Here is a 15,564-nt window from a genome sequence, read left to right on the forward strand (position 1 = left end):
CGTAGTTGACCCCCAACTGAATAAGACAGTCACTGTAATGACCCGGAGGAGGCAGAAGGGGTTTGGAGCACGCTTCCCTAAGAAAAGCTACTTTGGCATGTGAATTATTTTGAGATAAAAGCAATGGAGACCCTGTGGGCTCAGGAGAAACTCCTGCTCCTTCCTTAACCACCTACAAGAATCTAAATTGGGGGCCTTGCCCATAATGACTGTTATCACCAGAGATAAACTTTGTGACTTACCTATAGGGCAGAGCAAACTTCTAGCTACTGACCTTCTGCTCTTATCTCCTTCCCATGGCCTTCCTCCTCTGCGAAGCCCCAGGCACCTTATCTCATAATAGCTCAGGATGCTATATATACCTCTTTTCCCCGTCTCTTAACTTGTCATATGTGTGTCATTCCCATACATAAGTATGTATGTAACTCAACTTGGTTACTTTTGTTGTTAATCTGTCTCACATAGATTGAATTATTAGACCAGCTGAAAGAACCTAGAAGGGTAGAGTGAAATTTCTTCCTTCCCCACAAGGCTCTGCCAGGGTATGTCATGCCTGAAGGAGGCAAAGAGGACGAGAGAAGAGCAGAGCCCTGGACACTCTTGGAGAGGAGGAAGATAAAACCCATCTGGAATGCCCTGAAAGACAAGCCAAAGCTCAAGCTCTTTGGTACGTACTGTTCAGTAAATGTTTTTCACCTAAATAGTTTGCTGAGAAGTGGGGAATCAGAAGGGACTAATGAGAGTGTCAGACAAAAAGGAAGGGGAGCAGCTATAGACGTGAATCCTTTCTTTCAGGCTCAGTCACATACAGGGTGGGGCAAAAGTAGGTTTGCAGTTGTATGTGAAACAATTTATTCTTGTACTATTTATTAATTACTGTATTACTTTGCATATGAACAACTGTGTACCCACTTTTGCCCCACTCTGTATTTGTTTGGAGGCTTACACTGTATTTGTGTTTCCTGTCTTCATTGTTGAGGCAGACATAAAAGCCAACCCAAGAGGGAAATGAGCACTTTGCTGACAGGCAGCATGCTCAGTCCCTAGTATTTGGGCTCTGGAATCTACCCAGCTTGTTCAGGTGAAACATTTCAAAAATTTGTGTTCCTCTAGTGACTGAACTTACAAAACAAAGTGGACAATCACCACCTGAAATTGTAGAAATAAACAGGGTGTAAAAAGAAAGTGGGGAAAGTTTCGACCAAAAATTCTATCTTGAAGGTCGTGATGGCATTACTTCTTGATCAACAACCTTAACTTACTCAGCTTTCATATACTAAAAACTTGAGAGGAAAAAAAAGGGTTGGAGGTGGGGTGGGAAAGGACCAAGGAGGCCTTTAAGATCAAAGCAATTTTAGGATAAAACAGAAAAATCACTGAGAGTCAACCTCTGAGTTTTCAAAGGTTTGCCATTAGGACAAATTACAACAGTAAATTCTTTGGGTAAGATGCACATTTACTGGGCTGAACATTTATAGCCACTGCCATTTGAAGTTTTGAACCTCAATTCATTTGAAATTTACCCAATACTCTATGTATGAAGTCTTGTATTTGTGTTGTACAAATACAACACAAATAAACTCTCGAAATACTGAAGTTTTTAATACTGTATGTCTTAAGCTCAGACTGTAAGCTCTTTGAGAGAAATGGCTCTGTCATGCTCCCCACCCCCATTCCTTACCAAGAGGGTCACAATGAGCTCAGTTGACCTACTGAACCTTTAACTCTTCCATTTTTTGGAATACCCTTGGGATATGCATTCTGAAAATGGACGCATGTTTTTAGTGAAAAATCTAATGGCCAAGAGCCCAGCCAGTGCAAACACATTCTTTCTACGTCTTCACTTTAGTGACAGAAGATTGCTTAGATTTAGAGAAGCAAAAGAGTGGATTTCTTTTATAGTGTGTTAAAGTATTAAAAAGAAGCTGAGAGTTCTTTGGCGTTTATGCAGTATCACGGTGCAAAGCCCAGGCCTCCCTGTTACCCTCAAAGCTGAACACCAGACTCCAGGTAATGTCCTCCAGCCCCCGCCCCTCACTCCCACCTAATGGGCCTTTGAAGCTGACAGTTGTTTTGTACATCACGCTCCGCAACACCAGGCTATAAACCAAATGCAAATTCAGGGCTCCTCAGCCAGGCAGGCCCACAAGAGGAGCCGCGCGCGCTGAGGAGCAACCCCCAGAAGCAGACAGAGGCCCCTTCTCCAGCATTCTCCTTCTAAAGATAACCCGAAGGAGCGGGAGCACATTTGTGCGTGGACAGAAATGTAAGCCCGAGATGGGCGGGCACGAAGGTACTGGGGACATTCAGAGCAAGAGAGCCAGGGCACAAAACACGCAGGGTGATTAGAGTCAGCCTGCGGCCAGGGCGCAGTGTGCTAGTGAGTATGTGAGTGTATGAAATCTGCTCCGCAACCGGTGGCCGCGCAGCCTGGCCTGGAACGGCCTCCAGGTCGACGAGAAGCAGCTGGCTTTGTTCCCGGAATATGAATGCGGGAGCCGTGCCCGGGGTAAAGAAGGAAGTGTTCCCTGGCGGGAACATGTAATCTACCTTGAGGCTGGGGCAGAGCGTGAAACTCACTGTCAGGCTTCCCCGGCGGAGCTGCGGACTGCGCTGGAAGCCCGCAGTGGGGACAGCCTCGATTGCCCGCGAGCAGCGCCCTGGGAAGCCGCGGAGCGGGCCTCGCCGCGTCCCCCAGCTCCCGCCTGCGGCCCCAAGCTTCCGCCGCCGCGGCGCAGCCAGCACTCCATTCCATTTAAAAATAACACCCACGTGCGCCGGTAAACAAGCGCGCACGCACGTCGGTGCCGCGCGCCCTCGGCGAGCAAGTGCGGCGCGCGCCCGCCCTCCTCCCGCACGTGTCGGCAGGCTCGGCCCGCGCGGCTCGGCGGCTGCTCAGGCTCCTCCCCCCGGCGAGCCGCGTGCCACCCCGAGCCCCGAGCCCCGCAGCTCCCAGGCCATAGCGCCCCCTGTGATGCCGCTGAGTGCTCTTCGACTTCCCTCCCCCGGTGCCACCTCTCCGTGGCAGGACCCATCTGCCCAGGTCTGCTCCCTCGCTCTCGTTACCACCCCAGTCTCCTCACAGCCCCCTCACATTAACTTTCCCTCCCTCAGCACGCGGAGGACAGGCTTCTGGCTTCTCCCCTCCTACCTCCCACCCCTCCTTAGAATTTTACTCGATTGTTTATTATTTTCTGGGGGGCGGGGGACGGAGAGGGGCGTCTAGGACCTGGAGACTGGTGGCCGCGGCCAGTCAGCGCGCGGCGTGGCTTGACGAGTAAGCGGCGCAGCGAATGGCTTCGCGGTGTGGAGCTCCCGGGTCACGCGCGTGTGGATACAATGACATCATCTGTTTGTACGCGTCGAACTAGCTTGGTGCAGGGGCGGGGCCGTCCGTCACTTGAGTGACGGGCTACGCGCAAAGCCCGGAGCCTGGAGTCCGCCGGGTGGGCGGACTTCTGCGTATGCTGGGTTGGGCTTTTTTGTGTATCATGGTGCTGCGGTGCCCGCTCTAGGCTCTAAAATATCTCCAGTGGAAGGATTTAAAGGAAAAAAAGACTTTTATAAGCCAAAGTGGATAGAGTTTTGGTGTGCGTGTAGCATGTAGTGCATTCTTAGTGCACAGATGAATGATTTGGGCACTGATCATTGGAAAAAGACTTGTAGAGAGGTGTTTTTGTTTTTTTAAAAAAGTAAAAAAATGCACAATTAGACGTTTGCAGTTATTTACAAATTAGAATCAAATGATTTCCCATTCACAATTGTTCAATCTGCTCTTGCATTTGGGCACGGGGGAATAATTTGCTTTTCTGAGTTAGTTACACTTCCCTCGTTTGCCATGAAATCCATGAAAAGTGAAACACGATTGCTTTCGGGTGTCCTGGGTAAGAGACTGAGCGCAAACTTTTTGGTGCCTATTCAAATCTGAGGGCATCAGCTTATCGAAGTTCTGAAGGCTTGACCAACATGTTTGCTTGTCAGTATTTCCACGCCGAGGTAACCCTTGCCATCTGCGGTCAGTATCTTATCTTGGGTGTTACCTGGTGTCGGGTTCTAAATGGGAACCGGACACCAGGGCGGGCCCAGAGCCTGGCGGACAGAGGCGCTTGACGGGGACCCCAGGTGCCAGGCGCCCCGCCGGGAGTCAAGGAGACCACGCAACTGCACTCGTGAAGCGTTTGGGGCTCTGCGCTCTCTTCTCCAGGGCCAGCCCCGCGCTTTGTTGTCGTCGAGGCTCCGGGGAAGGGAGGAGGAGCCCGGCGGGGATGGCTGCGAGAGCCCTGGGAGTCGCGGCCCGCGGCGCGCTCCGACACCCACGCCTGCAGCCTGGCGGAACCGAGCCGCGCAGGCGCGCACGCGAGCGCACGCACACACACGGACACCAGCACACCCGGGTCGGCCGCCCAGCCCTCCCCCTGGGCGGAGACCCACCCGCCCGCCGTCAGCTTAGGTTGAGGCACCCTGCGTGTGTCTATAACTTTGTGCTGCTGCCGCGGCCGCCCTGCTCGTGAAAGGGAGGAGGAGGAATGTGGAAGGTGGCAGCGCGCAGGCTGACAGGCGGTTCCTCAGGCGGGCTGCGGTGGCGGCCGGAGCGCCTCTCCTTCGCAAAGGTCGCGCGACCCCTCTTCGCCGTGCCCCGGGCCCTCGCGGGATTGTGCGTCCTCCCCCCTCGTCCCTGAAGGGAAGGAACCGAGGTAGGCGCCGGAGCTGTGCAGCGGGACGGCCGCCTTCCCGGTGACTCCGGATCTGCTTCCGAGCTGGGCCAGGCGCTTCCCTTTTCTCTCCCCGTGACTCGGTGTGCGCGCCCCTCTTCTCTCCCGCTAGTGTTTTTAAAGGACTTGAGCGAAGGGGGGAAAACTGTCAAGATGGCAGCAGCGGGAGCAAGGAGGTGATGAACGTGCTTGTCCGGGTTTTCTGGCGACCCGGGAGACTTGGCGCTTCCCGACCTGTTGGAAGATTTACGTTCCGACTTGCCCCCTCCCCCCGTCCTTTACTGGGAGAGGGGTGGAGGGCAGAACGTCCGTGAGAAAATAAACCACACAAAAACCCAAAGTAGCCCTTTCTTCTAGGCTCGACCCTTTGCGAACACCCGCCGAGCTGCTTGCCTCCCTTCTTCCCGTATTTTCTTTTTTTCTGGAAGTGACAAGGGCCCGTCTGCGCTCGGACCCACGTTCGCCTTCGCAGCCCACGGGCGAGGAGGGGAGAAGGGGGCTGCCCGCGCCGTCCCCGGCCTCCGACCGGTCGCTGGGAGGGAGGTGACAGGGGGGTGCGGAGGCGGCAGGGCTGGGGACCGGGAGAGGAGCCGAAGACTCCAGACTTTGGCGGCAGCGCCGCGGGAAGCACTTGAACGGGCCCGAGTAAAACATAAACAAATGCACGCCCGCCTGAGCTCGGGCTCTGACCTAGTCCAGGTTGCGCCAGCTCGGGCCGCAGCCCGCTTTAAAGGCGCGCCCCGCGCCCCTCCCCCTTCGTCCCCGCCCTGCACCTAGCCCAGGGGAGACCTGCAGATCTGGCGGTGGCTGGGGGAGGGTGCTGCCCCGTGCGAGCCAGTCGATTCGCCCGCGTCTCCCCGGCGGCCTGACCAGGGGGCGGTGTCTGCAGCGCCAGGTTCGCGGGACGCACGTCTCCAGATCTGCCTGCTCCTGGAAGGCGGGCGCGGGTGGGTCGGGAAGCAGCAGCCGCGGCGGCTCAGGACTTGCCGAGGACTGGGCTCCAGCTCGGGATAACCAACTCCTTTTCTCTCCTCTCGTGCCTCCCCAGGCGACTGCAGTAGCGGCGGCGGCGGCGCCCGGGAGTCCTAGCCTTCTCTGCGTCCCCGTCCCTCCCCCGCCGCACCCCGCCCGGGCAGAGAAGGGAGAGCGAGAGCCCGAGCCGCGGGCGGGCGGCGAAGATGGCAGAGGCGCCGGCCTCCCCGGCCCCTCTCTCTCCGCTCGAAGTGGAGCTGGACCCGGAGTTCGAGCCCCAGAGCCGGCCGCGCTCCTGTACGTGGCCCCTGCAGAGGCCGGAGCTCCAGGGAAGCCCGGCCAAACCCTCGGGGGAGGCGGCCGCTGACTCCATGATCCCCGAGGAGGAGGACGATGAAGACGACGAGGACGGCGGCGGTAGGGCCGGCTCGGCCATGGCGATCGGCGGCGGCGGGAGCAGCACGCTGGGCGCCGGGATGCTCCTTGAGGACTCGAGCCGGCTGCTGGCTCCCGGAGGGCAGGACCCGGGGTCTGGGCCAGCCCCCGCGGCGGGTTCGCTGAATGGGGGGACGCAGACGCCGCTGCAGCCTCAGCAGCCACTGCCACCGCCGCAGCCGGGGGCAGCTGGGGGCTCCGGGCAGCCGAGGAAATGCTCGTCGCGGCGGAACGCCTGGGGGAACCTGTCCTACGCTGACCTAATCACTCGCGCCATCGAGAGCTCCCCGGACAAACGGCTCACTCTGTCCCAGATCTACGAGTGGATGGTGCGGTGCGTGCCCTACTTCAATGATAAGGGCGACAGCAACAGCTCTGCGGGCTGGAAGGTGCGTACCCATCTTGGGCGGGCGGTGGGACCCGCTGGGCCTCCTGTGCAGTGCGAGACGCGCCTTCGATTCGTCGGAGCGCGCCTACAGGAGCTGGGGAGAGGGGTTGGTCGAGAGCCTAGGCTGTGAGGCTTTGGGGGTTCTGTCTGACCCCGAAGGAGGGGTACCTGGTGATGGCCTCAGAGGGGCGGCTGGGGGGGTGTCTTTGGGAACTTTGGGGGTTGGCCAGGTTGGGAGAGGGTGCAAGGAACTGCGGAGAGGGAAGGACAGATGGACCAGAGTGCTGGATCCTGGGGACAGCGCAGAGCAGGTAGGTCCTAGGCCAACTTTGGAGTAGAATTCACCACAGTGGGGTGCGGTAAGGGCGCTGTGGGTGGAGTGAGGGGATGTGGGGTTGTGTTTGGGACTTGGTGCCGGGAGGAGGAGTTGAGTTTGTGTTTTTCAGGAGCTAGGTGCGTTGTCACTAACTGGGTGAGAACCCTTGGCTGGGTCCAAGTTTCAGGCTTGTGGGTGTTAACTTACACAGGCATAAAGATATCATTAGAAAAAGCAGTGGTTGCAAACCTTTTCCTGACTGGCGTTCTATTGACACCTTTATTGCTTAAAGATGTATCTTTAGTAAATCGGCAGTAACCTCTGAGATGTCTGGGGCCTGGAACAGGCTAGCTCTGCCACCTCAACGCTGTATGGCCCCACCTGCTGCTGGGGCTGAGGCCTGGACTCTGGCCTTGTTTGAGATGGGGTCCAGGTCTGGAGGCCTGGTGCCTCACCTAGGCCTTTGGAAGGGAGGTTTGGTGGCAGGGCTGGGCTGTAATGGCTTCTACCAATAAGTGAACCTGAAGAGAGGCTCTCTACTGTTCCTTTTCAGCCTCTTGGGGGCACTGGACACGTGGTAGGGAGAGAGGTGTGGAAAGGCCTATGATGTAATGACTTCCTGCAGTTGGGCATCCAAAGAGATTAGCTCCTGTGCCCCTGCTGATACCCAGCTGGTTTGCTTCTCCTGGCCCCTTCCCCCAAGATATGAATGTGTCAGTTCCAGGCAAAAGAAGAGTCCTACGCATTTGGAGATACTAATTGCTTATCAGTTGGTTTTATTTGCAATTTGCTGCTGCCTTTTAAAATTAAAGAGGTAGTTGCTTCCTCCTTCTGTGCCTTCCTTTATTGTCTTGGGGAGCCCTGTATCTTCCTGGGTTCCACTAGGTGTATAAAATAAGAACAGTTTGGCCTTAGTGGAGAACTGAAGTACTAGAGAGGAGACTGTATATGAAAACCTAAAGACTTTAGTGTACCGACTTTTAATTTGCTTAAAAATAAAACCCGTGTAAAGTGCCTTTAAAAAAATTTTTTTATGGCCAGTATTGGAGAGGCCTTGTTTAGATTTAAACCCTGTTTAGATTAAACAAACTTTGAAAACAGAATTTGTGCTTTGATATTATTCCATAAATCTGTTTCATTTCCTTTAACAAATGCTGACAGTATGAATGTCACATTTGATTTAATTTTATAGCTTTGCGAAGGAATGCCAGTCTTGTGATATGAGGGCGCTTTACAGAGTGGCCGACAGTTCCGTTTCAAAGCAGTGCTAATGTGATACCTGTTTCCAAATGTATAGCAAGGGTTAATCTCAGTGTACAGTATCAGGAAGGGGTGAATTCACAGGATCTAAGAAGATAGATTTGGGGTTTTGGAATATTTTTCAAATTTCTCACACTTGAAATTTAGTCTGCATGTTTTGAATTTGGTGCACAGAACCTGTTAATTAAGAGTTAGCTAACTTTTCATTTAGTTCAGTTTTCAGCTTTCCTATGATTTTTGCAATTAAGAAGTAATTTAATTCCATAAATAGCATTTCATGCTGTTGTGCTTATAGTTAATAAGTTTAATAGCGTTTGATTTTAAAAAAAAGAATTCTGTGAGAAAGTGGTATTATCAAAAGTAACTATGAATTGAGACTGGGCTAATTATACTTTAATGTAGCTTGCAGGATTTGCAATAGAGATTTTGGGCCTAGTCATAAACTTTGTGGTTTTGTGTCCTAAACATTTTTTGGTCTCATAGTTCCTTTTTTTCTTCTCCGCTATCTTATTTTTCTTGAACCAAAATTTTATGAAATATTGTAAATTGAAACTCTCAAGCCTTAATATGTTTAATAGAGGGCATGCATTTTATGATTATTTTTACTGTAAATTGTTATACCAATTCCACTTCTGGGTATTACGGGACAACTAATTCTTGAAGACTGTCGGGATATAATTTAGTTAGAGTTTTTGTAAGATGACCTTTATCAAAAGATGCAGCCATGCAGGAACTACCAAATCTTTGATGATGGAGAAGGCCCTTTGAGACTGGGGCTGGTTTCATATTCTGATTATGAGTACTAGCCAACCCTTTTTGTGTTTATGGTTTAGTAGGGGCAGAGAAAAGGGAAAAGGGAGAGGTCAGGAGCTGATTGTGACCCATGTTCATGTGTCCAAGTTTCAGGAGTTCACTCCTATCATGATTAGTCATTTTGGAAGCATGCGTGTGCATTTAAACCACACTACTTTCATTCTGAGTTATGCATTTGGGTTTTTAACCTCTAAAAATGTCTAGAATTCAGATTAATGTCTCCCAGTCACGTGTGCACCTAGGGACAGTATGCAGGGTCTAGGCCTTACTTCTTTTGTGGCTTTTTGGGCCATTGCATTATGAGAGCCTGTAATCGGAATTATCACCGTAAGGTTGTAGAATGAAAGAGCCCTTGGGAATCAGGATCAAGACCAGTGGTTCGAAGCCCTAGTTGCCTGTTAGAATCACCTGGGAGTCTTTAAAACATGCTAATACCCAGAGAATCTGATTTAATTGTGCTGGTGTGTGGATTCGTGTTTGTCATTTGGAGAGGGAGAAAGGTTTGAAGTTTCTCAGGTGATTCTAATGTATAGCCAGGATGAGGTTTGCTGATCTAGTTCAACCCCTTATTTAATAGGTGAAGAACCTGATTCTTCAAGTTAATGACTTTTCTAAGATCACACAGCTAGTTAGTACAGAGGTAATTAGTAGCCAAAGTTCTAGAGGTCTTTGTTCTTAATCACACTGTTTTCCTCTTTAAGTAAATCTTTTTAAAAGGTTATTTACTCAGTAATGAGTAGCCTTAACATAAGTAGAGTTGCTTTCCTGAAAAACATATTTACCTCTCAATCTGAAAACATCTTGGTTATTATTTCAGCATCAGAAAGACAGGTGAATATTGATGGAGGCTGAGTGAGTGCATCATGTTTGTATAGCTTGTCCAGTGCCTATCAGTATGGGTATTTAGGAACTATGAAGTGATAAAGGTGGCAAAAAACAGCTCATTTTAACACAAAGAGGACTTTCTTGGTTAACTTAGGTTTGTCAGATGCCTGCTGTGCCAGGGAGAAAGGTAGTGGCTATCTCACAGGTTCCCTTACCTCAGGCATTAAAGTAGAAGTGAATAATCAGATGTGGTTAAGAGGGGAAAAGGTTACATTTCCTTCATTCACAATAAGCTTACTTGCACTGCACCCGTAATTAAACTGGTGGGTTTTCTCAGTTCCTCCTGTCTTGGGTAGACCTCTAGGACTCCGGAGTTCACCTTGTAAGGCCTGTTTACCGCTTATTCTCTCTCTCTCTCTCTCTCTCTCTCTCTCTCTCTCTCTCTCTCTCTCTCTCTCTCTCACACACACACACACACACACACACACACACACACACACACCCATTTCCCACGGATGAAGGCACGAAGACATTGGGCAGCCATTCAAAATGACAAAGTCATACTAGTTCCATATTGTCCGTAATTTTGACCTCAGTCACCTTTGGAGTAACTCACCAAAGGGCCAATTACGGTCCTTGTGAGGAATCTGTCTTCTGCTGTGCCCCTGTTGCCAAAACGCTATTTTGTAATTTCCTATGGCAGTACTGTCATCGTCAGTGATTCTCCACTAATATACTTCCTCTTCCTACAGCAGCAGTACACTAGGGGGGCTGTTTTCCTCTTTCAAAGCTGTGTCATCAACCTATGAAGTGAAGAAATTGGCCCTTTTGGACTTTGATCTGTGAGCCCCATGTAGCAGAGAGACTCTTTAAAAAAGAAGCAAAGTGTTTGTTTTGATATGTTTATCTCCTTCTTAGAAAATGAAAACTATGCAGACTTATTTTTAGGAGTTTTTAGGAGAGCTCTATTTTAAGAGAATGACACCCTACAAGAACATCTTGTAGTTAAACTTTTTAATACTCTACTCGTCAGTCTTACTTAAAACCTGCAAGGTGTTTTTATTTGGAAAATTAATGAAGAGGCCTTTCCCACTAAAAAAGTCATTTACTTGCTCTGGAAGAGTTTAGCAGACTCAATCCATCCAAAGATCTTGATTTAAAAATGCAAAGATAAGACTGTTAGGCTTGTGCCTTCTGGTGAAGTATCCCACTTACCCATTGCTGATGCATCAGATTCCAGATTCCCGGGGCTGGAGAGAGCATGGAATTTTGTTTTCATACCCACTCATCTTGCCTGTAGGAAACATACTTGATCCTATTCTCGACTACTCGTTTTTCTCCTCACCTTTTCCTGTATCACAAATTGAGGGGTCCTGAAGATCCATTTTGGCTTTTTGCTGCTATAGATGGAACTTGGGATGACATACATACAGGGGAAGGAGGATCAGTGGACATTACAGCAGGAGTGCAGTAAGTGAGTAAAAGACTGGAAAGAGAAAGAGCCCTTTTACCAGTTTGTGTCACTTCATTTGTGCCATTTCATTCATTCAGCAAATATTTATGAAAGGCACACTATGTGCAGGGCATTCTGCGGGCCCCAGGGAGCTAGTAGTAACACAAGACAAGGTTTCAGTTCACAGAGTTCACAGCCTATTGGGAAAGACAGAAAATAAACATGCAAATTTGTGCTCTGTGAACATGTCATTATTGTCCATTCTCTTTTCCTTTTTTCAAATGTATACTTCTGCTTTCCCTAGTGTTTCAGCTCTGCAAATGGCAGAGTTGGTGCTGAGCTCTGGCTTGGAGCTGGCCTTTAATTCTCTGCAGATTATTTTCAGCTTGCTTAGGAGTTGCAAGGCCACTGTAACATGGCTGCAGTAGCTTGGGTCTGTTTGGGAGAAGCTGGGGCTTTCCCAAATCCACCCAGATTGGGGTACACCTGGGGCCCTGGACTGATCTGGGATCCCCAATTCTGTCTCATGGGGCCTGGTGTAGGACTGGCCTCCCTCTGGAATGGATGTGGAGCCTTGTTACAGGCAAATCATCTGTATCACTTCTTGCCTCAAATTCAGAACTAAAGGAGGTCCTGGAGATTACCTAATGATTTTACAGGTAAGGAAACAGTTAAATGTGTCCTCCTGAGCCAGAGCACCACTGTTCTGTAATGTCTGCTGCTAACCTTTGTGGTTTCACAGCTGTTCGTGTCAGTGCCTCCATTTCTGCAACCTCTTACTTCATTTGCTCTCCTCCCCTCCTCCTCCCCCTCCTCGTGGCTGGCTCACACAGAGTGGCTGTGTTTCTCTTTTTGCATTCTCCATCAGCACTCTCAGCACCCCTTGCTGAAAAAGCCTACTTTATCCACCCCACCCTACCCACCCTGCCCCTGACTCCTGCGTGTTTCTTTTGTTATTTTTCTGTGGCTCCTGTATATTCCCAAGTACACTATAAGAGCCTCGAGAGCACAGAATGTGTCTACCAAACAAATAAGTGTTTCTGGTACTTGAGCTGCTTTTGGGATCACCATGTCTGTCCTCAGCCCATAGGTAGCCTTGTCTGGGGCTTGACACTGAAAGGGGATGATGTGACTCAGGAGCGAGGTGAGGTCATGTGTAGAGTCTTTTGGATACTTGTAGCTATAGAGGTGGCCTAAGCTGTAGACCTCCTAGTGTTGATGTTGATATGATGTAGTAATTATGAAATGATGCTCTACTATCTAAGGCATTTCTCACAGTGTCTTGTTTCCTACTGTAGAAGTCCCTGAAAAAACTTCATCAGTGCCAGTCACTGCCCATCACAGAAACTGAGGGAAACCTGATCTTGGAATGACCTTTCACTAAGGGGAAATTGAAATCTAACCTGCCATCTGTGTGTACCCCACTTTATGCAACATCAACATGTACTGTCTAGAAAGAGTCACCATGGAATTATTCTGCCTAAAATTTACTTATCTACTTCTTATAGGAGCAAAGTTGTTGTATAGTACTAAGTTGTCCATAACGTTCTGCATTTGGGTGCATCAGCCTCAGACGTACTTGAAGTTTTATGTTCATGGATTGGAAAACAGACATCACTTACGAAGGAAGAAGAGAAAGCAAGCAGTCTTTGAGATGGACCTTTTCAGGGAGGCAGTCTGTAGGTCTTTTGAGCTAGAGGTTTCTAAATAGGTAGTTAGGCTAGTGATAGTGATAAAGGACCCCAATTCTGATCAGATCACTGCCACAGGCAGATTCAGTACCTTTAACCATTTTATTCTTGACCAAGCAATTCTTATTTCTCAGTATCACAATTTCCCCAATTGGAAAAAGAAGTAAAGTAGCAGGCATCCATAGACTATTGTGATATATTGCTCCTTCCTCTTAAAATGCAAATGTATGATTGTTGGAGCATGTTTCAAGCTGGGCTTTTCTAGAGTGTGCATCTTCCACTCTTCACTCTGACTTTTGTTTGCGATTTTTATCTTGAGAGTTTTTTCTTTTAAGTGCGGCAGTTAACTGTTACTTACGGGATAACATTACAAAATGAAGTGGACTGTAATGGGCTGTTGTCCTTCCAGTAATTTGCTACTCCAGTAATCGCTTATGGTGAAGAAGCCAGGTTATCTTTGGGGGCTCACCAGGCCTGCATGTCCAGATGCACCCTAGTCCTGCACTGGAGAGGTGAACACAGAGCAAGGAAAGCTTCTGGCATACTTGTTAGGGGGCAAGGCCCAAGCAGGAAGTGACCCTCGCCCCAAACAAATGAAATGCGTTAGCTTCCCCCTGCAGAGGAACCCATAAAAAATCCAATAGAGATGCCTTTGGCAGTTTTCAGTATGTATTTCTAATTTCTTATTTATTTCTTTTATGACCTTTACATGTATGTGGGGGAGAATTCATGTCATATTTTTCCTTGTATTTTAGATGTCTAGAGAAATTAATAACTTGGCTCCTGATGCCATTGAGCATTTATTTTAAATTCAGAGCCAGCAGAGGGAGTACGCAAGACTTTAAGCTGATCTCAACTATTTTTCCCCTTATAGCTAAAGTAATACCTTGATTAAAAACAATCAAGATCTCTGATATATCATGCTTCCGTGTAGGCTTAAGTCATCATGAGAAAAGGATAGCTTGGAGGAGGGGCAGTTAAAAACCTAAGGTAACTTTTTTAAAGGAAACTTTGGTCTTCTGAAACCCATCGTCAGTGTCCCATCCCCAAATAGTTAAGTGAAAGCCTTTTAACGGAAAATTCTCCTCCTGCCTGTAATCTTTTAGCTACTTCACTCTTGATAATATGCATGTGTGAATGTCCATCTGTACCTGATACCAAACCTTAGACATAGATCAGAGGAATATTCTGTATTCTGTGATGTTTTGATTGAGATTTTTGATATTTTCAAATCCTTCAGTTTCCCATGGACTGAGAAAAAGGTAAAAACTGCATCATTTCAAGCTCGGATTTTGGATCCACTGGAGACCATAACTTTGAAATTTTTTGCAGTTCTGTGATGCCATAATTTGTCATTTCCCTCCATTTGCCCCATATTTTGGTTTTGGTGGTTTATTTTAATTTGGGAGTTATAGTAGGTTGAAAACTATCCCTCCAAAATTCATGTCTACCTGGAACCTCAGAGTGAGACCTTACTTGGAAATAGGGTCTTTGCAGCAGTAATTAGTTAAATTAAGATGAGGTCATATTGGATTAGAGTGGGCCCTAAATTCAAAGACTGGCTTCCTTATAAGAAGAGGAGAGGACACACTAGATGTGGAGGCGGCCAACTGAAGACAGGCAAAGACTGAAGTGATGCAGTTACAAGCACAGGAGCACGAGGGACCGATGAGAGCTACCAGGAAGAGGCGAGGAAAGACCCTTCCCTTAGTGCCTTCAGAGGGGGAACAGCCCTGCCAACACCTTGATTTTTGACTTCTAGCCTCCAGCACTACGAGAGAGTGAATTTTTGTTTTTTGAAGCTCCTAAATTTGTAGGAATTTGTTATGGTAATCTTAGGACACTGAAACACCCGGATGGAAGAGAGGGAAGAGCAGGGTTGCAGATAGAGGAGAAGAAAATGGTTTTAATTGGATTAGAATTAAAATGTTAATCATTCATAGGAAACTTGCTGGTAATTTAAATTTTGTTCTTTATCCTTTTGTGAGAGAAAGAAGGGAGGCATGAGCGTGAATTCTCCTTGATTTCCTAATTAGAACTCTTCCCTCCTTCCTGTTTCTATAGAGTTTGTCCTAGGCTCCCTCCCCACTTCCCTTATTGAATTTCTTCTTCTTGGCCTAGTTTGGGAAGTTGGTTGTGTGGCTGTCCTTGTGGAGGATGGGCTTTGAGATTTACACTAAGGCCATGCAGTTTGGGTGACAGCTTTGGTCTAGAACAGCCAGTCTTTGAGGGGAGAGAAGAGCCTGGGGTCCTCAGTGGAGGATCATGTTGAAGAAGGACCCTCTCTTCCCTGTTTCTATCAGGGCTTGAGAAGATGGAGCCCTATCAGGTTTGTGGTCATCGACGGTGGTGGTAAGGCTAATCCAGAATCTCTCTATAGAGTCCCCTCAACTCCTAGTTAACATCCAGCACCACACAGATTTTGTGTGTGTGTATGATGAGAACATTTAAGATTTACTCTCATAGCAACTTTGAAATGTGTAATACTAACTATAATATGTAATGTGTATTATTAACTGTAGTCACCATGCTGTACATTATATCCCTATGACTTGTTTATTTTATAACTAGAAGTTGGTATCTTTTGAAAATAGGTACCATTTTAAAAGTTGCTACTATGCACCACATTCTTTACATATATTACCGCTAACCCTCATGTTAAACCGCCAGAATACTGTCTTCAGTGCTTATCTTCTGAG

At 48.5% G+C, this 15,564-nt stretch overlaps 1 protein-coding gene across 3 annotated transcripts in view; it reads left to right on the forward strand.

The window, feature by feature from the left end:
* The first annotated feature begins 4,416 nt into the window (after nucleotides 1-4,416).
* The window catches only part of FOXO3 (forkhead box O3), a 103,490-nt gene continuing 92,342 nt past the window's right edge, over nucleotides 4,417-15,564 (forward strand). Inside the window, exons 1-2 of one of the 3 annotated variants that reach the window (XM_081140271.1) lie at nucleotides 4,417-4,694; nucleotides 5,761-6,508. In XM_081140271.1, the coding sequence (XP_080996397.1) occupies nucleotides 5,891-6,508 (618 nt within the window). In that variant the 5' untranslated portion in view covers nucleotides 4,417-4,694; nucleotides 5,761-5,890. The other 2 variants (XM_081140272.1, XM_081140273.1) reach the window with 2 other exon arrangements.

The sequence above is a fragment of the Miniopterus schreibersii genome, assembly GCF_964146895.1.
Source record: "Miniopterus schreibersii genome assembly, chromosome: 6".
NCBI classification, from domain to species: Eukaryota; Metazoa; Chordata; class Mammalia; order Chiroptera; family Miniopteridae; genus Miniopterus; species Miniopterus schreibersii.